Source organism: Delphinus delphis, chromosome 11 (assembly GCF_949987515.2).
Source record: "Delphinus delphis chromosome 11, mDelDel1.2, whole genome shotgun sequence".
Classification (NCBI taxonomy): domain Eukaryota; kingdom Metazoa; phylum Chordata; class Mammalia; order Artiodactyla; family Delphinidae; genus Delphinus; species Delphinus delphis.
In genome coordinates this window covers 40929388-40955923 of record NC_082693.1, presented here as the reverse complement: position 1 = coordinate 40955923, position 26536 = coordinate 40929388, and the positions used below count along the sequence as shown (strand labels likewise).

The window sequence follows — 26536 nt, the reverse complement described above, 5'->3', positions numbered from 1 at the left end:
TGCTCACCTCACTGGCCAACCCCTACTTGTGTGTTAGTGCTCAGCCCAAGCTTCTCCCCTGAGGGGCTTCACAAACATCCCCCTCCCCCACGGGCTGACATGACCTCATCCTCTCTCCTTCAGCCCCCGAGGGTGCCTCTGTCATGCTGTCTTCTCACTGGGTGATCTCTGTTTAAAATTTGACTCCCCCGGTTGACCGTACGCTCCCTGAAGGCTGGGCTTGCGCGTCTCTGTATCTCCTCCATCTGACGGAGCACCTGGCATGAAGCAGGAGCTCAGTCAATACTGGTACAATGAACAAATCTCTTCTGTCTCCCAGACAACGCCTAATATAAAATAGACACTCAAAGAGATTTGATTTGATTTCATCTTTGCTGCTGCTTCTGCTGCTGCATCTGACGTTTTAAAAGAAAATGACCTGTCTCCCCCCCACCCAAAGTGACCCCGTTCCCCCTTGATATCGTGACAGCCACGTGCGCCCCAAGTGGATCCAAGTGACTCCGAACACCAGGCTTCTCCACAGGCAGCAGCTTGTATGTTTAAATAACAGCGCAGCTCAGCTGGAGTTACTTTTAAGTACGACAGAGTGAGGAGTGTGGCTTTGGCCAAGGACCAGGTGTTTAAGGATAATTCCTGGGAAACTGAGCAGGGATTTATTAATGATAATAATAGAACTAATTGAAGGCTGAGTCTGTGCCAGACGCTCTGCCCAGTGCTTTACATACATTATTCTTGATTTAATCCTTCCCACCACCCTGTGGGTTAGGTATTAGTTACCCCCACTTTACAGATGAGGAAGTTGAGGCTTAGATTAACTCATTTGCCCAAGGGTCACACAGCTGCTACTGATAGAAACTAACACTTTTAGAGCACTTACTGGGTGCAGAGACTGCTAAGCTTTTTCCATGAATTATTTCGTTGAACTTAGCGCTTACAACAAACAACCCTAGGAAGTAGGTTGTTATTATTAGAAGCGGCAGATCCAGAATTTGTGCCCAGGTTTGTTGCCACCGATGTCTAGTCCTTAACCCCTGAGCCTTATACTTGCAGAGCTGTGTACAGAAAGTTTTACAATCACTCTTCCTCTGAGGTCTGGGACCACGTACGTGGGGGTACATGCTGGAAGCCATGTTCCTGCCAGAAGGTGCTATCATTAGAATCTTAGATTTTTAAAAAGATTTTTTTTATTAAATATGAGCAGATACAGAATATTTATAAAATATGTGTAGGGTACAAAGAAGAGCAGTGCCACCAGCAACCACCATACACTGTTTTTTTTTAACATTTATTTAAGCTGCTCAGGGTCTTAGTTGAGGCACTCGGGATCTTTTTTAGTCGCAGCATGCAGGAACTTGTTTAGTTGCGGCATGAGGGATCTTTAGTTATGGATGCAGACTTCTTAGTTGCAGCATGTATGCGGCATCTAGTTCCCTGACCAGCGATCAAACCTGGGCCCCCTACATTGGGAGCGAGGAGTCTTACCCACTGGATCACCAGGGAAGTCCCGCCACCATCCGCTTTAAAAAAAAATCACTTCACTTTGAAGTCGCCTGTATGCCTTTATTCCCATATCTTTCCTTCCTCTTCAGAAACTTTGGTTTCACTGTTTCTTTAGTTTTCTTTATATGTAGCTCTACCACATATTCTTTTTTTTTTTTTTTTTTTTGGCCAGTCCTCTCGGCTTGCGGGAATCGTTAGTTCCCCGACTAGGAATTGAACCTGGGCCCATGGCAGTGAAATCGCAGAGTCCTAACCACTGGACCGCCAGGGAAGTCCCACACATATTCATTTTTGTATTCGTAAAACATACGTTGCTTAGTTTTATGTGTTTTTAAATTTTCTATAAATGGAATCATACTGGATGTATCTTTTTTTTTAACATCTTTATTGGAGTATAATTGCTTTACAGTGGTGTGTTAGTTTCCGCTGCGTAACAAAGTGAATCAGCTGTACATATACATATATCCCCATATCCCCTCCCTCTTGCATCTCCCTCCCATCCTCCCTATCCCACCCTTCTAGGTGGTCACAAAGCACTGAGCTGATCTCCCTGTGCTATGCAGCTGCTTCCCACTAGCTATCTATTTTACGTTTGGTAATATATATATGTCAGTGCCACTCTCTCACTTCATCCCAGCTTACCCTTCCCCCTCCCTGTGTCCTCAAGTCCATTCTCTACATCTGCATCTTTATTTCTGGCCTGCCCCTAGGTTCTTCAGAACCTTTTTTATTTGTTTGTTTAGATTCCATATACATGTGTTAGCGTACGGTATTTGTTTTTCTCTTTCTGACTTGCTTCACTCTGTATGACAGACTCTAGGTCCATCCACCTCACTACAAATAACTCAGTTTCATTTCTTTTTATGACTGAGTAATATTCCATTGTATAAATGTGCCACATCTTCTTTATCCATTCATCTGTCGATGGACACTTAGGTTGCTTCCATGTCCTGGCTGTTGTAAATAGTGCTGCAAAAAATATGGAACGTTTCACAAATTTGTGTGTCATCCTTGCACAGGGGCTATGCTAATCTTCTCTGTATTGTTCCAATTTTAGTCTATGTGCTGCAGAACCGAGCACTGGATGTATCTTTCTGCAACGTGATTTTTTTCACTCAACATTGCATCCAAGTTGTGGCATGTAGAAGTGGCTCATTCTTTGTCACTGCTGTGCAGTCCTCTGTGCCGTGGATGTTTCGCGCTATTTATTCATTATAATGCTGACAGACATTTGGATTGTTTCTGATTTTTGCCTTTTTCGTCAGTGCTGCTAGAAACGTTCTTGTGCATGCCTCCTGGCATACGCGCGCCAGAGTTTATCTGGGATATAAAACCAGGAGAGGAATTGTGGGGTCATAGGGTATGTACGTTTTAAATTTTTCTAGAGAATGCCAAATTGTTTCTCAAAGTGGTTAAGTTGATTAAATCTCTTCTTGTAGAGTTTCAGTGTTCCAATTACTCTAGATCCATGAATGTCAGAATCTTAGGGCAGAAAAGAAACAGAGTCCATTTTCCTCATTTTCTGGGTGGAGGAAATTTAGGTGCAGGAAAGTGACGTGGCTGGGCTAAGGTGATGTCACCATTCAGCAGCAGAGCCTGGACGCGAACCCCGAATCCCCCGACTCCCTCCCCACCACTGCCTTGGGTCATTTCTCTCTCTCATCCCCCCCTTCTCAGGCCGAGGCCCCAGGGTGTGGCCACCACAACCCATCAGGCTATTTACAGGGCCGGGCCAGCGCTTGGAGCTGACCCAGCCAGGGTTTCCACTGGTTCCAGAGGATGAGGCTGCTCCGCAGACGCCACATGGCCGTGCGCCTGGCCATGGTGGGCAGCGCCTTCGTGCTCTTCCTCTTCATCCTGCAGAGGGATGTAAGCGGCAGGGAGCAGGCCACAGAGAAACCATGGCTGAAATCCTTGGTGAGCCGGAAGGATCATGTCCTGGACCTCATGCTGGGGGCCGTGCACAACCTTAGGGATTCGATGCCCAGGTTCCAGATCAGGGCTCCGGAGCCCCAGCAGACACTGGCCTCCACAAACCGGACCTGCCTCCCCGAGTTCTATGCCCCAGCTGAGCTGAAGCCCCTCTGGGAACGGCCACCACAGGACCCCAATGGCCCTGGGGCAGATGGGAAAGCATTTCAGAAGAAACAGTGGACGCCCCAGGAGACCCAGGAAAAGAAAGAGGGCTATAAGAAGCACTGCTTCAATGCCTTCGCCAGCGACCGCATCTCCCTGCAGAGGGCCCTGGGCCCGGACACCCGACCCCCTGAGTAAGTAGCGCCGTGTCCTGGGGTGAGGCCAGGGCTCTGCCAAAGGCGTGGCTGGTGTGGCCATGGCCACGGGCTGAGTACCAGGTAAAGGGCTGACAGGGATTTTTGAGTATGGGCAAGGATTTTCTCTAAGCCTTCACTTTTCCTAATCAATTGCCCTTATCCCAGGGCACAAAAGATTTTGTATCTTTTGATACAAAAAGATTTTGTATCCTCACGTCAGAGATTTTGTGTGGGGTTCGTATTATGGTCAGGCCAGAGGCTCAGGGAGACCTGTGAGAGTGAAACACAATTGTGAAGGTGACAGGGTACAGAAAAAGGACCTCTGTCCAGGCTGGGACCAGACGTGGCCTAGGGGTAACTGGGAAGGCCTGACTGCAGGCCACGTATTCGGTGGCCTTGCCCCATGCTGAGGCCTGCCCCAGAGACTGCAGGACTCCGCTGCTGAGCTCTTGGCCAAGGGCATTTCCCAACAGCAGCCCTGGTGGTCAGGATTATCCCCACACCTCCTGGTTTCTTTCAGTGAAGACTCACAGGGCCAAGAATTCATTCCAAGCTTTATTCGAAGCTGTTTGTACTTTCAATCCCAGGCAGTGAACCAGTTCTTAGATCTTTGAGCCGTAGCCACTTCAGTCTGTGTTCATACTGTCCTCACATCAAAGATTCTGTGTCTTTCTCAGGTACACTTTGTCATTCCCAACTCAAGAGTAATACCCTTTTTGGCCTTTTCTCACATGGCAGTTCCCGTCCTCGAGTTCATGATTCTTTAGGACTTCGAACCTGGGGTTCCTCAGACTAGGACCTAGTATTGGAGGCCTAGAACATGGAACCACCCCAAGTTATTAGGGCTCCTAGCAAGGAAGGGCAGTGGGCGTGAGGGCAGCCAGTGGAGGAAGTCTGGGAGTCTCCTCCGGAAGGCTGCTGAGAAACCTCTCTGATCAGCAGAGGGGGTTAAGAAAGGGCATCAAGGGACTTCCCTGGTGGCACAGTGGTTAAGACTCCATGCTCCCAATGCAGGGGGCCTGGGTTTGATCCCTGGTCAGGGAACTAGATCCCACATGCACGCCACACTAAGAACTAGATCCCAAATGTATGCCACACAATGTACAGTTTCTCTCTAAGAACTAAGAGTTCGCATGCCACCACTAAGGAGCCCACCTACTGCAACCAAGGAGCCCATGTGCCACAACTAAGGAGCCCACAAGCCGCAACTAAGACCTGTCGCAACAAAATAAATGAATAAAATAAATATATATTTTTAAAAACTATAATGATTAAAAAAAAAAACGTCATTAGGCCACATGACTCCTTGAGATCCAGCATTCACACATTCCTGCCCCCAGCCGAGATGGCGTGTCAGAGATGGTGGCAGTGTGGCCAAGTGCCACAGAGTGGCTGGAGTGGATGAGGATAGAGAAGAGGTCACAGGAAATTGTTTGTGATAATAGTATCAGATTCCAGGGAATTCATGAGGAAATGGATTAGAGAGAAACTGTACATTATAAAGAGAAAAGCCTTTTCCTCTTATTGAGTATGGAAATTGTAGTCACTTTTCTCAGATGTCAGAGTTGCCTTTTATTACTTCCTCTCTGGGACCTCTGGATAGGATTACACTTTATGCATCACACATATCACTGAGGAAGAGAGAGTCAGCCCTGGGAACTCCTAGAGCAGATGAGAGAAGTGAGGGGGATGCCCTCGGCGTCACCGCCGGGGCACCGAGCCAGCTCTGGGGAAGACAGGTTTTGGAGTGGCTTGGTTAGGACCTGTGCAGAGGCTCAGAGTAGGTGGCAAATGGTGGGAAAGCTGGAAACAGGGAGCAGCTATTACCAGCTCCAATGGGGAATGGAGGCTGGGGGATCCAAGGAGCAAAGGATGGTTATAGGAATCTGTGGACCGAGCCCTCCCTGCCCCCGGAACTCCCAGGGACCTGGAGAGCTGTATCTACACGTTCATCCTTGCAGATGTGTCAACCAGAAGTTCCGGCGCTGCCCCCCACTGCCTGCCACCAGCGTCATCATTGTGTTCCACAACGAGGCCTGGTCCACGCTGCTGCGGACGGTGTACAGTGTCCTGCACACCACCCCAGCCGTCCTGCTGAAGGAGATCATTCTGGTGGATGACGCCAGCACAGAAGGTGAGGCTAGGGGGCCCCCCAAGGAGAGGCCTGGGGTCTCCCCTGGTATTCTGTGAAAGCGGGCAGGTGCTCCTGAGGGAGCAGGCACTGCCTCATGGCCTGTTGTCTGGCATCACAGCTCATCATAGAGGCTGGGAGCAGGAAGAAGGCAGATGGGGGCCAGGGGGCAGGTAGACCGCATTTCTAGAGCCCAAGCTTCGTTCACATTTTACCCCAAGAGCTCCAAAAGCTTAGCAGTTCTGGCTTCAAGGACTCCCTTAGAGCTACCAAGCCCAACCCCAAGTTAGAAATGCCAGGAGAGGTCAGGGCAGGGCAGAGGGTGGGGACGGCCTTCCCTCTGTTTCCTACCTGACGGACCATTCCCTTGCTCTTGAAGATTCCACCTCAGAAGCCCTTTGCTATAGTTGGTAATAGACAAGTGAGGTTGCTTGCCAAACTTCCACCATTCAAAGCAATTCCAGAAACATCTACGGAGTACTTTGTGCCTGGCACTGACGTAGGCATAGGGGATAGTATGAAAAATGACAAGTGAGGGACTTCCCTGGCGGTCCAGTGGGTAAGACTCCACGCTTCCAATGCAGGGGGCCCAGGTTCGATCCCTGGTCGGGGAACTAAGATCCCACGTGCCATGTGGCCAAAAGAAAAGACAAATGACAAATGAGACCTCTTGTCCTGAGTAGGCTAACAGCTCCCGTAGTCAGATGACTGCTAACAGCACCAACCACAATGGTGTGGCCTGTAACACACCCCAACAGACGTGAAAGGGCATGGACTTGAGAGTCTGACACCCAGGAACTCAAGTCCCAGCTCTGACTCTTCCTAGCTCTGTGACCTTGGGCGAGACACTTAGCCTCTCTGAACCTCAGTCCCCTCCTCTAAAAATGAAGACAGTGGTGGCCGAGGGCTCAGAGATAGGTGGTAAATTAGATCATTCATGCGCTACAGAGTACTTAGTCTTGCATAAGAGCTCCGTGTGCATTAGTTTCATTTTATTCTTTGTATGGGAGCAAGGCGCTATGGGAGGTGTTATTTCTGTGTGGCATGGCTGGGGCCGTCCACCATGGAGGCCAGGTTAGAGCGGCGCCTGAAAGCCCGAGTGTTTAGGGAGAGAAGAGGTATTGAAGGGCAGTCCCGGAAGAGAGAAATTCCGGAAAAAAACATCAGTGTGTTTGTGCTGTGTGTTTGTGAATGAAATCCATGTCGTGCTAAAAGTATTTATCTGGGGGGGAAAATAAAACGAGGTATCATTGAAGGTGCTTAAGCTGGAGGGTGACCTTATCTCAGAAGGATGGCAGCTTTGGGGAGGGTAATTGTCAGGAAGAGAGGAAGAGGACCCCGAGTCCAGAGAGGAAGTTCATAAATCACTTGAGCATGGGATGCCGAGGCCAGAACTAGGAAAGGGACTGCGGGATCCATGCATCGGTAGACTGGGGTCCTCCAGGAGCTGAGCCCTCCTCCCAGGTGGCGCGTGGGGGCTGGGGCTCTCCCGGGTTGGCTTCCTGTGCCCATGCTCCCGTATCGAGGGCAGGAAATGTGCGGCCCCTCCAGTGGAGCTGCTGACGCCCCCTCCTCTCCCCCAGCCCCCTCCTGCCCTCTGGGTAAGAGGACTAGGGCCGCGGAGGGCAGTGCGAGGAGAAGCTGAGTATGGGCACTGTTGGTCCATTTGTTCAGGGAGCTCACATTTCCCTGGGAAGGACAGACACCTGGCAGCACTTAGAAAACAAAAGCAGGCAAGTATGAGGGATGCAGTGAAAGGGTCTGGTAGATAAGGAGCAGAGAGATTAGCTTCTGGAAAGGGAGGGCAGGGAGTTTGGCGGAGAGGGTTGGGGCTTGAGAATGGCCTTTGAGGAATCTCAGTAGCAGCAGGTTGTTTGTGAGGAGTGGAAACCAACGTATCAGCTGCCCTTCCTCTCAAACTGGGCTCTCTCATAACCCTTCTCCCCACAACCCTGAGCGGCCCATCCCTCAGAAGCTTCTTCCCTTGAGTCCCATGTGGTGGAAGCTCTAAACAGTTTCAGCTTGTCACTCAGAATTGCGTACATCCCTAAGGCACAGCTGGGCAGTTCCTCTGACGAGGCCAGCCAGTGACGTAGTGCCAGGCCGCCACGGACAGCTTTGAAAGGGCAGAGTGGCCTGTGCCTAGTAAGATGGGCTTGGCAAAGAGCCTGCCCCTTTCGGGCCACCCGACCTGTTCCGGTTCCTTCTGGTGGCCTCTCCCTTGTTGCCCTGGACTCTCTCATACAGTCAACTCCAGCATCTCGGAATCACCTGCCTGAAAAACCGAAACCAGCCATTCTTAGTTTCCTGGGTCCTGGCCTCCTTTGACAACCTGTTAAAATCTATGCCCCTCTTTCTAGAACCGTGCACAGCTGCCACAAGTGTGCACAGACCCACATTTGTGCCTGTAATTCCAGGGAATTTGTGGACCCCGGGATGAACCACCCTACCTTGAGGGCTTTGGGACTCTAGAGGTACTTTCAGCAATGTTCAGTTCAGCAAAGAAAGAAAAAACCCTCAGATCCATGGTCAGAAGTCTCTGCAGTCCACGGTGGGATAAAATTTCCCACACGTTTGACCATTTGATCAGATCACCTGGCTCTCATTATGCACACACACAAACAATGGCCGTGTCTCTGCTGAAATTCAATGTCTTTGCTCTCTGTCCTCCTATCCAGGTGCCCGGCAGCACGGTTTGACCACAAGTGTACGGGCATGTGATACTGGGGGGCGGGTATCAGAAAGAGGCCCTGTGCCAGGCTGGGGAACTTTTTCTTTCCCACTTCACAGTCCGTCCCCAGGCACAGACTTCCCTCCTGCATGGCCAGGTCAGCAGCCGAGGGCCACTCTTGGTCTGGCACATTCCACAAGCTCCTAAAACCTGGCCCCCCCCCACAGCCTGTCCGTCTACCATGCCCCAGACACGGCAACCCCTTGTCCAAAGCCCTTCCCTGCCCTTGGCAGGGAGGCTGAGTAGGAGAACATATGCCTCCCTCCTGTGGGAATTCGCTAGATGGTTGGGAGGAAATCAGACACTTACCAAGGACCCAGAGAGCCGAGATACGAATAGGATCCTCTGTGAGCAAGTTCCCCAAGGAGAGAGGAGGAGTGGGGAGACGGGGTTGGCCTGGGAGAGGGGCTGTAGGAAGGGAAGAGGAATCAGCAGGGAGAGGAAAGGAGAGGAGGTGTGTGTTTCCTGAAGTCAGGAAACACACTGTGAGAAACGCAGGGGAGGAGACATTGGGAGCACTTTGGGTTAGCCCACGATTTCCCCCACTGCCATCTCCCCTGGCCAGTCAGGACTGAAGTGAGTGGCAGTTCCTCTCGTGGCCCCCTGAACTCCTAAGAGACACCAGTAATGCAAGTTAGGAATTATTCAAAGCCTCCAATTCTAGTTGAATTACAACTTCCAGTGTCTATTCTAACAAGTAAAGTTGCTTTATTACTGCTATCTCTTACCTCTTTCCTTGTTTTATAATATAGGAAGATGTCTCTGTAGTAACTCTATGTCCTGGATTTTCTAGGAAAGTTTCCATTCAATATTTTCTTCGCCATAAAGAAATTCTATTCCCGCATGTCAGTTTCACCTGCCAGTTTAATCCTCACTCTTGGAGATGGAAAGAGGCCGATAATGAGTCCTGATTTGGGTTCGAAAATATAGCCCAGTGTCTAAATGTTCCATCTGGGCAGGAGGATTGTAGAATATGCCCAAAGGGTGTTACACTCGTTCCTTTCTCCTGTTCTCCTTGCAAAAGGATTAGTCAAGAAAAATTTCCGCATTGCAGTTCGATTTGAGGCAGGCTAGAGTATAGATGGGCATGAAATGAAAACAGCATAAAACGAGAGAGGAAAAGTTAAGAGAGGAAGTCCTCCCTACAAGAAGGGCTTTCTGTTTTGTTTCTCTTTTCTAGATTTTTCAGCAGCCAAAGTAGAGAGGGAGAGTCCACAAGAGAAGCATAAATAAAGGCGGTTCACTGATGTGCTTAATAAGTATTTATCAGTACCTACTGAGCACCAGACCCTGGGCAGGCTCCAGGGGTATAACAGTGAACAGTTGAACAAGGTGTCTGTCTTTCTAGAGCTTACTTTTTTAATGGGAAAGACAGAAAATAAATAATCGCAGATAATAATAAGTGCTATGAAGAAATTAAATTAGAAGAAAAATAAGAATGCAGGTGATGGGCTACTCAGGAATTAGGCAGCTTTTTTAGTCAGAGTAGCCAAGAAAGGCTACTCCGAATGCTCCCCACAAAGGGAACAGCCAGTGCAAAGGCCCTGAGGCTTAATGTGTTCATGGGGCAGAAATAAGGTCAGCATGGCTGCAGGGAAGTGAGCAAGGAAGCAGAAACAGCACTGATACAAAGTGAGTTTACAAAGGTGAGCAGAACTGAATCACGAGACCTTTTTAAGCAGTAGTGTAGTGTTTGGATTTTTGAATGTGTGTGGTGAAAGACACATAAAATTTACCATCTTAACCGGTTTTAAGTGTACTATCAGTGGCATTAAATACATTCTCATTGTGGTGAAACCATCACCAGAACTCTTTCCTCTTCCCAAATCGAAACTCTATGCCCATTAAACAATAACTCCCCATTCCCTAGCCCCCCAACCCCTGGCAGCCCCCATTCCACTTTCTGTCTATGAATGTGACTACTGGAGGTACCTTGTATAGGTGGTATCGTACAGTATGTGACCTTTTGTGTCTGGCTTATTTCACTTAGCATAACGTCTTCAAGGTTCATCCATGTTGTCACATGTCAGAATTTGCTTCCTTTTTGAGGCTGAGTGCCCCATTGTTTGTGTAGACCACATTTGTTTATTCATTCATCCACCCATGGACATTTGGATCGTTTCCACATTTTTGACTATTGTGAATAATGCTGCTATCAACATGGCTGTACAAATATTTTTTTGAGTCCCTGCTTTCAATTATTTTGGCTGTATACCCAGAAGTGGAATTACTGGATCATATGGTAGTTCTTTGTTTAATTTTTTGAGGAACCATCATACTGTTTGGATTCGTTTTTTAAGTGCAATTTTAAACCACCGTGGTGACATGATGTGATTTGTACTTTTAAGAGAGAACTCACTGTGGCTGCAATGTCACGAATAGATTGGGAAGAGGAGTGTCGAGTAGAGGCCGGGAGACCACTCAAGACATGATTGCTGCAGTGACGGTGGGGATGGAGAGAGAGAACTGGCCATATTTGCTGAAGGACTGTTTGTGGAGGGGGTGAGGGGGAGAATCCAGCACGATTCCTAGTTTAGAGCAGCTGGAGGGATGCTGGTACCATGTATTTACATGGGGGGAGGCTGGGAGGGCAGGTAGGGAAGAAATCTGCGGCACCATTTCAGGCGTGTTAGGTTTGTGGTTTTGTTAGACATCCAAGTGAAGATGGCAAGGCCAGGAAAAGAGGCCCAGGAGCGTCTGCATATAGATGGTATTTCAGACATGGCACTGAGTATGGCATGTGTGGGGGGGGTGGTCACAGGAGTCTCATAGACTCCAGCCGTGAGGAATGAAGCCGGGCTGGGGTGGGGTGGTGTTGAACCTAAACGAGGAGGGTCTCGTCTGGGGGACATAAGGGAAAACGGTTGGGACCGTCTGTGTTTCCACACTCGGCTCTGCTACACTCCGCTCTTGGGTTTATGTCCAGTGGGTGCAGGGAGGGGCCTGACTTAGGAGAGCTATCGCACCCCCATCAAAGGGCCTGAGGCTCACGCGCAGAACTCCCAGGTCCCACCCAGCCCCCCGAGATTGGAGGGAAGGCGTGGGGGAAGGGCTCTGTAGAGCTCAGGCTGCCCTGACATTCACAGCTCAATGCTTGACGTGCTCTTACCACAAAACCCACTTCCTATGATGTTTTGTCCCTGGGTTATCTCCACCACCATGAACTTCCTGTAAGCACAGTTATGTTCTCAGGGGAAATGTCCGCCGGCAGCCGCGCCGAGAAGGTAGGACTCGCGCACGGGGATCCTCCCACCTCCCTGTTAGAGCCAGCACTCGGGGCTGTACTTGGAGAATGAGCCTAGGAGCTCCGTGAAGGCAGGACCCAGACCCCGGCCTCCCTGCCCAGGATGGTGGCTGGCACCTGGCAGCGTGTTCACAGGTGTTTGCTAAGGGAGTGCTGGGCTGAAGCGGCCAAATGAGGCTAATTTTGATTCATCAACACGGGGGACAGTACTGCCTATTTCATAGCGCGTTAATCTTCACAGAGAAGATTAAACAAGAAAGTTAAGGGCTTCCCTGGTGGCGCAGCGGTTGAGAGTCCACCTGCCGATGCAGGGGACGCGGGTTCGTGCCCCGGTCCAGGAAGATCCCACATGCCACGGAGCAGCTGGGCCCGTGAGCCATGGCCGCTGAGCCTGCGCGTCCAGAGCCTGTGCCCCGCAACGGGAGAGGCCACAACAGTGAGAGGCCCGTGTACAGCAAAAAAAAGTCAACATGGAAGCACCTAGTTCCATGAGTGGCACATAGTAGTGCTCAGGTATTTGGGCTGTGTGTGTGTGTGTGTGTGTGTGTGTGAGTGTGTCAAAGTAGAGAGAGAGTGACTTCCCTGGCGGTCCAGTGCTTAAGAGTCCGAGTTTCCACTGCAGGGGGCCCGGGTTCCATCCCTGGTGGGGGAACTAAGATCCCGCATTCTACGCGGTGTGGCCAAAAAGAAAAACAAAACGAGTAGAGCGAGAGATCAGTCACGCCTCCACAAAACTGACTTCGGACCCCAGTTTGTGTGACACTGCATTGAGAGCGAGGCCTAAGCTCTGGGCCGATTCCACAGCCCTCAAGAGAAAGGACACAGTCAGCTGCCACACCCGCCCCGCCCCGCCACTTCTGAAACCACAGGCAACTCCATTCTGCACAGCGGGGAACAGAACAGTGGCACAGATAAACCAAAACAGCAGGTACTGAAACATCACTAAGATCTGGACTACGTTCCAAGGTGCATTGCTTCAGAATAGGGCTATATTTAATGCTCTGAGGATTTCCGACTAATAACAAGAGTCATGAAGTGAGCCCTCTCTCAGAAGGGGCTGGAGATCTCAGCAGATACCCTTCCCTTCAAAGCGCTTTCCCCACCCCCTCCAATTCAGGATGGTTGCCCCTCCTGGAGACTCCCCCAGCCCTGCACCACCTCTAGCAGGTCACTCATCACCTACCCTGCCGTGGCCCGTTCCCTGGGTGGCCAGGCACACCACTGTGCCTAGCTCATGGAGGTGCTGGGTACATGGTTTTTAAATGTAATTAAAAAGCCGCTCAGCATCTTTTCATCTTCCTAAAGAATTCCATGTGCAGAGGAGGTAATAAAGAGGATTAGAAGAGGGACTTCCCTGGTGGCGCAGTGGTTAAAAATCCGCCTGCCAATGCAGGGGACACAGGTTCGAGCCCTGGTCCGGGAAGATCCCACATGCCGCGGAGCAACTAAGCCCGTGCACCGCAACTACTGAAGCCTGAGCTCTAGAGCCTGCGAGCCACAACTGCTGAGCCCACGAACCACAACTACTGAAGCCCGCGCACCTAGAGCCTGTGCTCCGCAACGAGAGAAGCCACCACAATGAGAAGCCCACGCGCCGCAATGAACAGCAGCCCCCACTCGCCACAACTAGAGAAACCCCACGCGCAGCAACGAAGATCCAATGCAGCCAAAAATAAATAAATAAATTTATGTTTTAAAAAAGAGGATTAGAGTAAGACTTCTTGCTGCTGCCCCAGAAGCCGGAAATCAATACTTGTGTCCGCTCTACCTGTCAGACTTACTCTGAAGAGCCTGGGAGACAGGGACTCAGACAGGGAGAAATGACTGCCACAACCTGCAGGTGTGGAAAGGAGGGGAGGCCCAAGGCCTAGCTCTGAAAAGATGGGGGCTGAGAGGGTGCAGAGACCAAGAGGGGCATCTGAGAGCCTTTGTCAGAAGTTGATACTTGATTTGAGACCAAAGAAACAACTCTGAGGTCCTGTCTCAGACATTAGAGAAGGCGCCCCAGTACGCAGACACAGGATGGTCCCAACAGAGCCGGTGGAATGTCCTGGCAAGGCGACCACATGCAGTGGGACCACACAGGGGACCTCGTCCTTCCACCACCACCCCCGACCTTGGGCTTCTGTGGAGTTGCTCAATGCAGTGTGGGCGGGAGGGTTAAAATGCAGGCCTGCTGGAGGCCTGAGAACGCCCAGACTTGGTGCACATGGGGGATTAGGTTTGCAACAAACTGGTGAGCTGGCGACAATGACCCTGTCCCTTCCAGAGTACTTGAAGGAGCAGCTGGAACAGTACGTGAAGCAGCTGCAGGTGGTGAAGGTGGTGCGGCAGGAGGAACGGAAGGGGCTGATCACCGCCCGGCTGCTGGGAGCCAGCGTGGCCCAGGCGGAGGTGCTCACCTTCCTGGATGCCCACTGTGAGTAGAAGAGGGCCGGCCTGGCTCTGTCCCCCTTCCCTCCCTGGCAGAAGGAAGAGCTGGGACCATGGCCTCAGCAGAGCACCTTCAGCTCTGCTGTCCCAGGATCGAAGCAGGCTTGGGACTCCCCTAGCTGCTTCTACCCCTTTCTCACCCCAGTGCCAAGGATGGTTATCAGGAGGCACCCACAGCCCCAAAAACAACTGGCAACCCCACAGTTGCTGGGAGTGTGTTCTGGAGCCCCAGACGTTCCTCTCTCCCGCCACCATCTGAACCTCACTCTGAGCCCAGCCCCCGGAGACGCCTCCTGTCGCCACTGGGCACTGGTTGGCGTGTCACTTTCCTGCAGGGCCACATGGGGCCAGGAAGGCCTGCTTCTTGCCCCAAAGCAAAACACTTCCCCACCATTGTCAGGGAAAGAAATGTTCCCTAAAAGCAGTGATACAAATTCTGAGAAGCTATAGCCTTGGAGTCAGAAGGCCTAGATTTGCGTCCTGGCCCTGCCACTAACCAGGCCTCAGTTTTCTCTTCTGTTAAGTGGGGTGAGGATGCCAACCTTACTCACCAACAAAATGAAGGCTAAATCAAGTCATACATGCAGTTCCTCGAAAATCCCCAAGGGATGATTATTCTCCAACTGGAGCTGAAGCGTGAGGTGCAGAGATCCCTGGGAGAGGGGACACCCCCCTGTGAAACCCACACTTGGGTGGGGAGGGCCGACTGAGTGGATAGGCTACAGACCCTGAAGACACCCCTCCAGGGCCTTCCCTGTGCCTTTGGGTCCACCATGTTACTCCCCTGAGACCTCCATTCTCCCCTCCAAAGCCACCTCTGCCTCTTTTGGGGGGAGAGGGCAGGTGTAGGAGGGTCCTGGGAGATCTCTGTCCACTCTCTGTGGCCGTGGAGCTTGCACGTGCTTCCCTGTCCACAGCTAGGGAGTGAGCGCTTGTCATCCTGGGGCTCCCCGCTGGTGGGGGGCACGGGCTCAGCTGTGGGCAGGACCCTGACTGACGTCTCCTGGTGCCGACCTGCAGGTGAGTGCTTCCATGGCTGGCTGGAGCCCCTCCTGGCTCGCATCGCCGAGGACGAGACGGTGGTAGTGAGCCCCAACATTGTCACTATCGACCTGAACACTTTTGAGTTCTCCAAGCCTGTCCAGAGGGGCCGAGTCCAGAGTCGTGGCAACTTTGACTGGAGCTTGACTTTCGGCTGGGAGACCATACCTTCACATGAGAAGCAGAGGCGCAAGGATGAGACCTACCCCATCAAGTAAGTACTGAAGCCTGGTGGGCCCACATCCTGGTCTCCATGGTCCCGGGGACCTGGGCCATCTCAGGTCAGCATTTATGAGGTGCTCTGTGAAGCACTTGACATATTGAATCATCATCCCCTATGCGGTAGGTACTGTGATTAGCCTTTAATCGTCATCCCCTATGCGGTAGGTACTGTGATTAGCCTTTAATCGTCATCCCCTATGCGGTAGGTACTGTGATCAGCCTGCTTTGCAGGTGAGAACTGAGGCTCCTGGTGATGGACAGCTGGCCTCAGACTATACACTAGAAAGCGGTGGACCCAGGATGCCCATCCCGCCAATCTGGCCCCAAGCCCGTGTCCCCATCATGGCTCTGTCCTACCTCTCACCATAGCAGCTGGCTCTCACTCACCACCTTCTGTGTGCCAGGCCCTGGGCTAAGGGCTTTCCACACCTTATCCCATTTATTCCTCCCTACATGTAGAAGGGTGTGACTGCTGCTTTCAGAGAGATGGAGGGTAGAGGCCACTGTAAAATAGCCATTATAATAAGAGGGGGTGGTGTGTGCACCCAGGTCACCGTCTTTGAAGAGACTGAGAACGTATTAAAGGAAAATAGACAAATGTCCTGCCGTTTACAGTGTGTTGCAGTTGCCCTGAACTTTTTCGGGCAGAGGGCTAGATAGCAGATATTTTAGGTTTTGCCAGCTACAAAAAATAACCCTTTCAAAATGTAAAAACCATTCTTTGCCAGAACCTTAGAAAGCCAGGCCAGCTTTGGCCCACAGGCCACAGTCTGCCAGCCCCTGAGCTAGAGGGCAGATGCTTGAAAGTGTATCCATTGTTTGCTGCCCAGCTGGGTTTGCCTTCCCCTCACGCACCCACCCTGCCCCTCCCTCTCCAGATTGCCTGTTGGTGTTGTTAGAGACCACAGACGTCTCAGCTAAACTGTCTCAGCTACCCTCTGCTTCCGGATCATCTGTGCCATTGCTTTCCTATACTGGTCAGGAAACTGAAGGGTCAACAAAATATATATACCAGGGATAGAGGGAAGCAGAGTTTGGGGATACGGTGAGCAGAGATAAAAGGGAAGGCTTTCTACCCATGCACATGCCCAAATCCTAAGAAATGCTGCCCAGAGCCTCAGTAGGGAGGGCTCGGGTGGGCCGCGGGAAGGAATCCCACGGTCCTGAACAGCCAGCCGCTCTGTGTCCTTTAGAAGGGGCAGAGGGGAAAGGAGAAGGCAGGAGAGAGAAAAGAAATTAGAACTCCCTATAGACCCTCTGCTTGATTCATAGATGTCTTTTGTTTGAGATGTACATCAACAAAACCCCCTTCCCCCAAGCTGGGGGCCAGGCACACAGTGGCACAGTCAGGGACAGGGCACCTGGCCCCCACCCATCACTGACGTCCCCCGCTCTGATGTCCGAGGACCATACAGCTGGAAGACAAAGCTCCAGTGTTTGAGGAATTAATTTGCTCCCTGGTCCAAATGCCCTGGTGGTGTGCAGGGCTTGCCTGAGGCACTTGCATAGGACCCACCAGGAGGCCTGCAGGCAGCACCCTCCCTTCCTCCATTCCCAAAGTCAACGGGAGGCCAGGAGGAGAGGTGAGGGCCCAGGGGACCCTGAGAAGCAGGCCAGGAAATGCAGAGTGTTTCCAGAGGTTGCCTGTTGGTTGTGGGTCTGCAGCGAAGTTCCCCGTGTAGAGTTTATCCTCAGAGATAATTTGTCAGTGGCTTCTTGGTCAGAGGGACCTCTCAAAGCCAAGAGACAGGCCCAGGTTGGGGGAACCCTGAAGAAGTAGCAGGTTAGGGACTTCCCCGGTGGCACAGTGGTTAAGAATCCACCTGCCAATGCAGGGGACACGGGTTCGATCCCTGGTCCAGGAAGATCCCACATGCCGCGGAGCAACTAAGCCTGTGCGCCACAACTACTGAGCCTGTGCTCTAGAGCCCACGAGCCACAACCACTGAGCCCATGTGCCACAACTGCTGAAGCCTGTGCACCTAGAGCCCGTGCTCTGAAACAAAAGAAGCCACCGCAATGAGAAGCCCCACGCACCGCCACAAAGAGTAGCCCCCGCTCGTCACAACTAGAGAAAGCCCGCACACAGCAACGAAGACCCAATGCAGCCAAAAACAAATAAATAAATAAAATTATTTTTTAAAAAAGGAAGCAGCAGGTTAGTTCCAGAATGCTCATCTAGAATCCCAGGACTCTCTGAGGCTTTCCTGGCCTTACTTGGGCTGGCTTAGAACCCCTGGGAGAGGCCACAACCAGTGACAGAAAGCTTGCCTGAGCTTGAGGGTTTCCCAACCGAAATTCCTTCCAGAAAGTGGCTGCAGGAGCCAACTTCAGGGTGACGACAACAGCCATAGGGTAACGCCAAGGTCCTGGGTAATAGCCTTGACCAGTCAGTCCAGTGAACACTGATTGAGCCCCTGCTGTGTGTGAAGCACCTTGACCGGTTCTGGGCTGACAGAGAAGGTTTCTGCATGGTTGTGCCACATGGAGCCACCCACCGAGGGCAGCAAAGCCCCATCCAAGCCAGCCTGGCGTGGCACAGAGGCCAACAGCTAATGATCTCTGTGCACTCCTGCCCTGTCTGCCACCCCCGCCTCCAGCCCTTAGCCCAGCCCCTCTCATGAGCAACATGGTATCTAAGTTCTAGATGTTTTTGTCAATTAATCTAAACATGGGTCTGTGCCTCCCTGCCTTTGTCTGAAAGCCAGAATCTTGTTGTAGCCCCCAAATGCTCCCTGTAGTTCAAGTTGAGCTTAATTTCACCTCGCTTCCTACTCTGTTTCTGGGAGCACCGATGTCCAAAAACAATTTCACATAGCTTCTGATAACCGAGTATCTACTGTGCTTTAGGAACTTTGCTGCCAAAAAGCAAACGATTGTGGCTTTTCCCTCAGCTACTACACTGAGCTCTCAGAGGACAAGATCTGTCTCTCTTTACTCTGCACGACTAGCACGTAGCACAGGCCCTGGAAGCCCGTGTGTAACACATCCTTGGTTGAATGAATGAGTGAATGGATGCCTTTTAGAAGAGAGTAATGATAATTACATCTCTCCTCAACCTGATCTTAGAAGGTGAAGAGAACATAATAAAAGCTCAATAAACATTTGCTAAGTGCATAAGCTAGTGGAAGAGGGGCTGCATATCCCAGGTGAGAGGAAAGGAGGAGGGAGGGAGTTTAGGAGGCGTCATCGGTGAGGTCACAGCTTTCCACGCCAGGTTCTGGCCCCTCTTCCCCCCAGAAGATGCACATGCTTCTCCCTCTGTCTCTCCAGATCCCCGACGTTTGCTGGTGGCCTCTTCTCCATCTCCAAGTCCTACTTTGAGCACATCGGTACCTATGATAATCAGATGGAGATCTGGGGAGGGGAGAACGTGGAAATGTCCTTCCGGGTGAGAGTGAAGAGGGCTTCGCGGGGGAACCACAACGGCCAGGGGACGGCCTGAGAACCTGTCTCGTAGGCAGTGCCAGGGATATCAGTTCTTCAGCTGAACTTGGACGGGTGGCTGTTTCCCGTCATGGCCCCACCTTCCCTCTGCCCCCTCCCTGTCCATGGCAGTAGGGGCTTGGGAGTCGGATTGGACAACTTGAGAACAAATTACTGGGCAGAACTCCTCAGAGGGAAGGGGTAATAGAGGTACTAGGAACCAGACATCTGGGGACTGGTGACATCTTTCATGATGTCTGTTGGAAAAGGGTTAGGGTGAAGGTGGAACAGGTCAGTAAGCAGTCACTATCCTTTTTCTGGAAAAATCAGGCTCTGCTTTCCAGGTCAGAGACCTCACGCCTTGGTAGCCTTAGGAGTTTCCCTCCCCCTCTGTTCAGCAAGCCCTTCATAACCATAGGAGAAGATGATGGCCAAATTCTGGTGGGCCCCAGAACCGAGAGATTTCAGGAATAAGGAAAATCAGGATTAGGTTGGAAGAAGAGCTTGCCTCTCCATGAAATCTACACAGATCCCCATCCAGTGGAGAGTAATTAACAAGCGAATGAGCTTGTTTATGAAGTCACCCCTCACAGTGCTTGGCACATAGAAGCACATCATTGATACCTGCTGTTACTATGGCTATGATTATGTATTTCTGTTGCTGCTATACTAAAATGAATGACAACATACCTCCCAATCTAAAACCTGAAAAAAGGAGAAGACACAGGTGGAAGGGATGTTGTAAACCAGCCCTCTGACAGAGGAGGGTCACCAGCTCAGTCACCATAACTCCCATGGTTCTGATCCTAGGCTCGTCCATGAGCCTCTGACCCCTGTTCAGTCTCTCTGCAAGGAAGCTAGTGTGCCGAAGGTCCAGGTGACCACAAGCCACCTGATGGTAGCTATGAATTAATGAATTGATGCTTTGATTAGGTCACAAGTTGATCTCGATTTGGAGGAGCTTGAGTTTCCAGTAACACCTGCGTGAGCTGATAAAATCACATTTCCAGGTCAAAAAGCCGGGTGGGGCTTCCCTGGTGGCGCAGTGGTTGAGAGTCCGCCTGCCGATGCAGGGGGTGCGGGTTCGTGCCCCGGTCCGGGAGGATCCCACATGCCGCGGAGCGGCTGGGTCCGTGAGCCATGGCCGCTGGGCCTGCGCGTCCGGAGCCTGTGCTCCGCAACGGGAGAGGCCACAACAGTGAGAGGCCCGCGTACCGCAAAAAAAAAAAAAAAAAATAGCCAGGTGTCCAGAGCTCACAGTAGGTAGATGCACATAAAATTCACCAAGTGGCTTTTCTCCCAAGTGGGCCCTGGTAACCCTCAGGACCCTGCACATTTCTGTTTGCTTTAATCAGAGTGAACCAACATCAGAGAGCCAGAGACTGTGTAGTTATGGCCTGGGAAGAAGCCTGGTCAGTGTCTTTTTTTCCAGCGAGAGAGCGCAGCGCAGCATTTCCCTGAGTCCGTGGACCTGGGGTCTGGCACCCTGGGAATGGAACAGAGCTGCTTGCCGGGGAGGTTTTCCCACCCACCCCCTGAAATCCCCATCCCATATCCTCTTACGGCAGGTGTGGCAGTGCGGGGGCCAACTGGAGATCATCCCCTGCTCTGTGGTCGGCCACGTGTTCCGTACCAAGAGCCCTCACACCTTCCCCAAGGGCATCAGTGTCATTGCTCGCAACCAAGTGCGCCTGGCTGAGGTCTGGATGGATAGCTACAAGGAGATTTTCTACAGGAGGAATCTGCAGGCAGCAAAGATGGCCCAAGAGGTGAGCGGGGAGGGTGCTCAGGAGGTGTTTAGATGAATAGAAGGGCAGAATCCCAGCCCCTGGTCAGGAGCTTAATGATGACAGAGACCCACGCATCTCCACCACCTGGTGCCTTTACCCCTCAGACCTTGGGAGCTAGAGCCCAGGCTGTATTTTGGAGGCTAGAGCATGAAGAGAGGAGACTTTGTTGTCCCTGCCTGGAGAGCCCCAGTATCTTTTAGGAGGGGAGGGAGAAAAGATTTGGAGGAAGAACCTCTTACGGGAAGAATGGCTTTACTCTGAGAAACTAGGAATTGAGGACTGGGAGAAAAGTGGGAGTTCACAGGAGATGCAGGTGGTGCTGTGGGTGCGGGTCCCAAAGCCGAGGCAGGGGGGTTGGGATTAGATGTGGGGCCCAACTGGTCCTGAGCAGGAATGAACAGGAGACCCGCTCTGGGAGGAAGTAGTCCCAGAAACTCTGGGCTGCTTCCACCCAGAAAAGAAGGTCAAGGCTTGTGGAACTGACCCTGAGGGGGCTGGCTCGGTTGACAGAAATCCTTCGGGGACATTTCGGAGCGACTGCAGCTGAGGGAACGACTGAACTGTCGCAACTTTTCCTGGTTCCTGCACAACATCTACCCAGAGATGTTTGTTCCTGACCTGAAGCCCATCTTCTACGGAGCTGTGAGTCCTGAGAACCAATGTGCCCGCCCATCATCACAGAACCCCCGGGAGAAAAGCTCAGGACCACTGACCCCGCAGCTGGACGACAAACAACTGATTTTTACTCTCCACGCTCCCTTATCCGGGAGGAGGACCGAGAGGCCACCCTGGGCTTCTAGAGCTAGCTAAAAACCTTGTAAGGAGGAAACAACCCCTAAGCAGCGGTTCTCAAATACTCACAGGCCTCAGAATCACCAGGAAGGTCTGTTAAGACGCAGGCTGTTGACTCAGGAGGACTGGGTTGGGGCCTGAAAATTTGCGCTTCTAACAAGCCTTCAGGTGATGCTGACGGTCTGGGGATCACACTTTGAGAACCACTGCTCTGAAGGACATTCCCATATGCTGAGGGCTTCTCCCAGGGACCTGGCAGGTTGCCCACCCTGACCTTGCCCAACCCCTGGGCTCTGCACCTCACTTTACTATTCACTTCAGGCGTCTGCCTGAATGAGCAGAGGAGGAAAGTCACAGAGGAGAAATCCAGCCGTGCACACTTATTCCAGGTGGATCCCACACCACAAACCGAAAAATTCCTAACTGTGCTCCCCTGCTTCCCCTCTCTGCTCAACATTCTGCAGCTCAAGAACCTCGGCATGGATCACTGCCTGGATGTGGGAGAGAATAACAATGGAGGAAAACCCCTCATCATGTACACCTGCCATGGCCTTGGCGGCAACCAGGTACAGAGCCCAGCCCAAGGCGAGCCTGTCTCTGGGGCCTCTTCTCTCTTCACAGGCCCCCTTCCTCAGCTCATAATCGTCCTTTCCTGAGGACTAGGGTAGGGGAGATCCAGAGAGAGGGGGAGATACCAGCCCTGCCCCCAGTCTGAGGGGGAATGCATGATACCGACAGACAAGGTCTTAAGCGTGGACCGGGGCATCCAGAGAGGAGTGGGCAGCAGTGCTGGCTGCTAGAGAGGGGCTGGGGGGGAGGATTGGTTTTTGGTTGGGGTTTTGTTTTCCCACACTCCCCACCCTGGCAGGGGAGGATTCTTCATCAGAGGAGGCTTCCTGGAGGATGCCAGCTGCTGAATGGTGTTTTAGGGTGACTGTGGAAAATTTTTGAGCCCCTCGGCTACACTCAACTTCTATCTTCAATGCCTTCCCTACCCAGAAGGTACCACTATGATCCTAGCACCCATCAGTGACCCCAAAACAACAACCTACTGACATCTCACAGCTACCTGGCATCCTGGGAATTTCCCCCATGCCCTACAATGCCCAGCTCTTCCCTGAGGAATAACTAATAACCTCCCTGGACCCAGCCCCTCAATCTACCCTGAATGCCCAGCATTTGGTAAGTAAGAGGCACTTAAACAGAGTTGAGGGCTTCCCTGGTGGCGCAGTGGTTGAGAGTCCACCTGCCAATGCAGGGGACATGGGTTCATGCCCTGGTCCAGGAAGATCCCAGATGCCGCGGAGCGGCTGGACCCGTGAGCCATGGTCGCTGAGCCTGCGTGTCCGGAGCCTGTGCTCCGCAACGGGAGAGGCCGCGGCAGTGAGAGGCCCGCGTACCGCAAAAAAAAAAAAAAAAAAAAAAAACAGCTGAAACAAGGAAAGGAGTTGCATGGGCCACTGAACAGGATGCCAACAGGATGTTCAAATGAAGACTAAGTCACTGGAGCAATTTCCTGTACCGCTGGCCCACGTGGTGATTTTAGGTGGTACACTGATGAACATTTTTTCAATAGTAATCTATTAGCAAAAAAGAACTAGCACATGATTTCACCAATAATGCTTTAAATGAGGCTTTTTTTTTTTTGGAGTCCTGACCACTGGACCGCCAGGAAAGTCCCTAAGTTAAGTTTTTAACTAAAGAAAAAACCTTTAGTAACTATTATCTATCATTCCAGTATCACCCAGATGCGGTGGCACATGAATTACTGAAGTCTTGGCACCTACTCACTTTCCTCCCCAGGAGGCCATCTGTGGTTGGCATCTCAAGGCAGTTGGCTTTGGAAGATGGTGGGCAAACTCTCTGCCTGCCCCTCAGGACCTCCTCTTATCTTGTGTTCTAGTACTTTGAATACACGACCCAGAGGGACCTTCGCCACAACATTGCGAAGCAGCTGTGTCTCTATGCTGGTGCTGACACTCTGGGCCTTAGGGGCTGCCACTTCACGGGCAAGAATAGCCAGGTGCCCGAGGATGAGGAATGGAAATTCACCCAGGTGAGTCAGCGGCCCAGAAAGCTCAGAATCAAGAGCCTGAGACCACAACTGCCCCCTCCCTTCCTTCTGCATCTTCTGCCTGAGACACTACGGGGTGGATCCGGACAGTGTACAATAGGAAGTATGGAGAATGTGGGCTTGGTCACAGGCAGGGTTCTCAGGGCCTAAGTAAGGTTTGGTGATGGCTGGTTCTGCTTGATATAAAGATGGGGTCGGGGTTATGGTCCAGGACCAGCTGTGTCATAGCTCACGTATTTATAGGCTGAACACAAGTAGATGAAGTTGAAGAGTCACTTGTGGTTCCTGCCTGGCCTCTGTGTGCCGGGCACAAGGCTATGCACTCACATACATTGGTTTGGTTAATCTTCCAAGTAGGTGGTGTCCCCACCACTAGAGATGGGCCAGCCGAAGCTCAGCAAGTTTGTGACTGGCCCAAGACCCTTCACTAGTAAATGGTAGGCCTGGGGTTCTGATCTAGATAAATCTGACTCGAAAGCATGGGTTCTTTCCATTACACCACACTGCCTCGGGATAAACGATGTAACTTCTACAGGATTGGGCCCAAACCAGCAGCCCCCAGTGAGCCTCCACACCCCACTCCACCCCAATCCCCAGTCCTTGGCTTGGGGAAACAGGAGCCTAACCTTGGAGCTACAGGGAAGGGAGGAGTCTGAACATGATCAAAGGCAGAAGGTGCGGGTGGGCAGCAGTGGCCCAGGTCTTTGAGACTGGCCATCTGGAGTGGGGGGTGGTCCTGAAAGCCTTTTTCAGTTAGCCCATGGTCCTGCCTTCCTCTGTTCCAGCCATTCATGCTAAAGCTGGGGGTGAAGAATTGATACCACGCACAGGTGGAAACTCAGGAAGGCATCCCATCAGAGTATCTGGCATCCAAGGAAAGGAATTTGGAAGTGCCCTCTCTGTGCCTCATTGGGTTGCCTTTTGTCTACTGACCCCTATTTCATTGCCCCCTAGTAGCACTGTCAGAGGTCTGAGGCCCAGGCTGACCGTTTGCCATGTCATCTTTTTAGGATCAACTCATCAGGAACTCAGGATCTGGTACCTGCCTGACATCCAAGGACGGAAAGCCAGCCATGGCCACCTGCAATCCCAGTGATCCCTACCAGCACTGGCTCTTCATCTAGGCCCTGGATCACCCCCCTGTGGGAGATCCCACAAGCCTCTTAGGAAACAAGATTTGGGGGAACCTGATGTTTGAGAACCTGATCATCAGTTCCCTGTCGGCCTTAGAGATGGATTTCAAACTCGATGCAAATCAAGGCAGGACCTTCCTACTCCTTGCAACAACACTGGGCCCATTTTGTTTCCTCCATGTTGGTGGAAGAGACCGTTAGAACACATAATACGTTACCTAGAGCTCTCCTTCTGCCCTAGAAACAGATTTGCAAAGCAGAGGAGGCAGCTGGGCTAGAGCCCAGGGCAGCAATGCTGATTTCAAGAAAAGTACCTCTGCAGCCACGTCCTGAATCCCTCATCATCTAGAACACCCACAGAATCCAGTGAAACGGTATATTCTACCAGAGGAATTAGAGGTCTAAGAGTCTCCCTTGCTAACATTACCTGAAGCTTCTTGACAGGAATCCTTTATCTTATTTCATCTGCACGATAGTCCCGTGAAAAAGACGGGAACCACCGTGCCCATTTTATAGACAAGAACGCTGAGGCAGAGAGAAGTAAAGGAGCTGGTCTGTATCCTGAACCTGGGCTCCTCCCACCACACCACAAGAACACTAGGCAACTAGCCATCAGCTCCCCACTCTCTCTTCCCTCCAGTCTGATCATTTCTGGCTGGCTGGTCTCCATAAAGCCTAGAGCAGTGCAGCCAGGTAGCTGTGAGGGAGACCATATTTAGGAATCCTGAGATGTTCGTTTTGAAAGAAAACTTGTGGAGCCAGTGATTCTCAGGTTTAAGTCCCAGAACCTTTTTTCAGTGCTCCATGTATAATGTTGTTCAGAAGCAAAATAGCCACGGATGAAAATGAGGGTGGGTGAGGGCATTGCCCACCAGCCCCTGAACTTTTCTAAAAGTCTGCAAGCACAATTTGAAAATCATCGTTTTAGTCCAGCCCTATCGTTTTCATATTACGAAACCAAGGCCAGATAAGTGAAGTTATTTGCCCCAGGCCACACAACCACATATCGGCAGCCCTGAGGCTAGGACCCAGATAAGGCTAACAAGAGCCCCGGGAAGTCTGAAGAAGCCGGGACAGCAGGTAGTGTGGAGCACGACTGCGTGACGCCTCGTCTGCGGTTCTCGCGTGAACTCCCCGCACAGAGCAGACCTGCCGTGCGTGTCAGCTCTTCCCCAAGCAAGTTGGACCCCACCACGCATGGCTGCTTTCCCTGAAGTAGAGAGCCCAGCTGCCCAGAGGACTCATTCCTTCTTGGAGGGCTTCCTACTTGAGTAGCAGGCTGTCTTCTTGGACAGCACCACATGAGGGTGCCGTGGGACCACAGCTGCCTCTGCTTCCCACGCAACTCCCCGCCGCAGTAAGTCTCCTAGGTCCCATGGGATAGCCCAGCCAAAGGGAGAGGAGAGAGTGGCCAGGACGTGTCCTGGAGTGGGGAAAGGGAAAAGTTCTTTCCCAGAAGGAGAAGAGAATTGCACATGAGATCCCACTGGAAATAAAGGTTTTATGGCATTGGTAAAGGAAGTTTGCACTGGGTTCCTCCTCCCCTGCTATGCCCCTTAGCTGATCCGTTTGGAGGATCAGTTGATTCAAGCTGTGAAGAATCACACACGTCTGAAAAGTTCTGTCACAGCCACTGTCTCGTCTCCAAATATCCTCTGGCCCCCCAATTTAGCCTCCACGCTGTGTCAAGCACATGTAGACATGAGGAGATAATAAGGCTCTTCCCCCCATGGAACTCACACTTCA

At 51.7% G+C, this 26536-nt stretch overlaps 1 protein-coding gene, 1 non-coding gene and 1 pseudogene across 3 annotated transcripts in view; 1 reads left to right on the top strand and 2 right to left on the bottom strand.

The window, feature by feature from the left end:
* Positions 1 to 1130, bottom strand: part of LOC132434292 (rabankyrin-5-like) — a 33965-nt pseudogene extending 32835 nt beyond the window's left edge.
* The window catches only part of GALNT6 (polypeptide N-acetylgalactosaminyltransferase 6), a 34728-nt gene extending 8421 nt beyond the window's left edge, over positions 1 to 26307 (top strand). Inside the window, exons 3-12 of one of the 2 annotated variants that reach the window (XM_060024788.1) lie at positions 3178 to 3770; positions 5735 to 5907; positions 14149 to 14298; positions 15333 to 15567; positions 18849 to 18966; positions 20570 to 20770; positions 21302 to 21433; positions 22048 to 22149; positions 23487 to 23639; positions 24668 to 26307. In XM_060024788.1, the coding sequence (XP_059880771.1) occupies positions 3280 to 3770; positions 5735 to 5907; positions 14149 to 14298; positions 15333 to 15567; positions 18849 to 18966; positions 20570 to 20770; positions 21302 to 21433; positions 22048 to 22149; positions 23487 to 23639; positions 24668 to 24781 (1869 nt within the window). In that variant the 5' untranslated portion in view covers positions 3178 to 3279 and the 3' untranslated portion in view covers positions 24782 to 26307. Of the gene's footprint in view, positions 1 to 3177; positions 3771 to 5734; positions 5908 to 14148; positions 14299 to 15332; positions 15568 to 18848; positions 18967 to 20569; positions 20771 to 21301; positions 21434 to 22047; positions 22150 to 22451; positions 22729 to 23486; positions 23640 to 24667 lie in introns of those variants that run through there. The other variant, XM_060024789.1, reaches the window with a different exon arrangement.
* On the bottom strand, positions 2475 to 2581 carry LOC132434662 (U6 spliceosomal RNA). The gene has a single exon (XR_009521378.1). It is a non-coding gene; the product is annotated as a U6 spliceosomal RNA (small nuclear RNA).
* Positions 26308 to 26536: the final 229 nt, after the last annotated feature.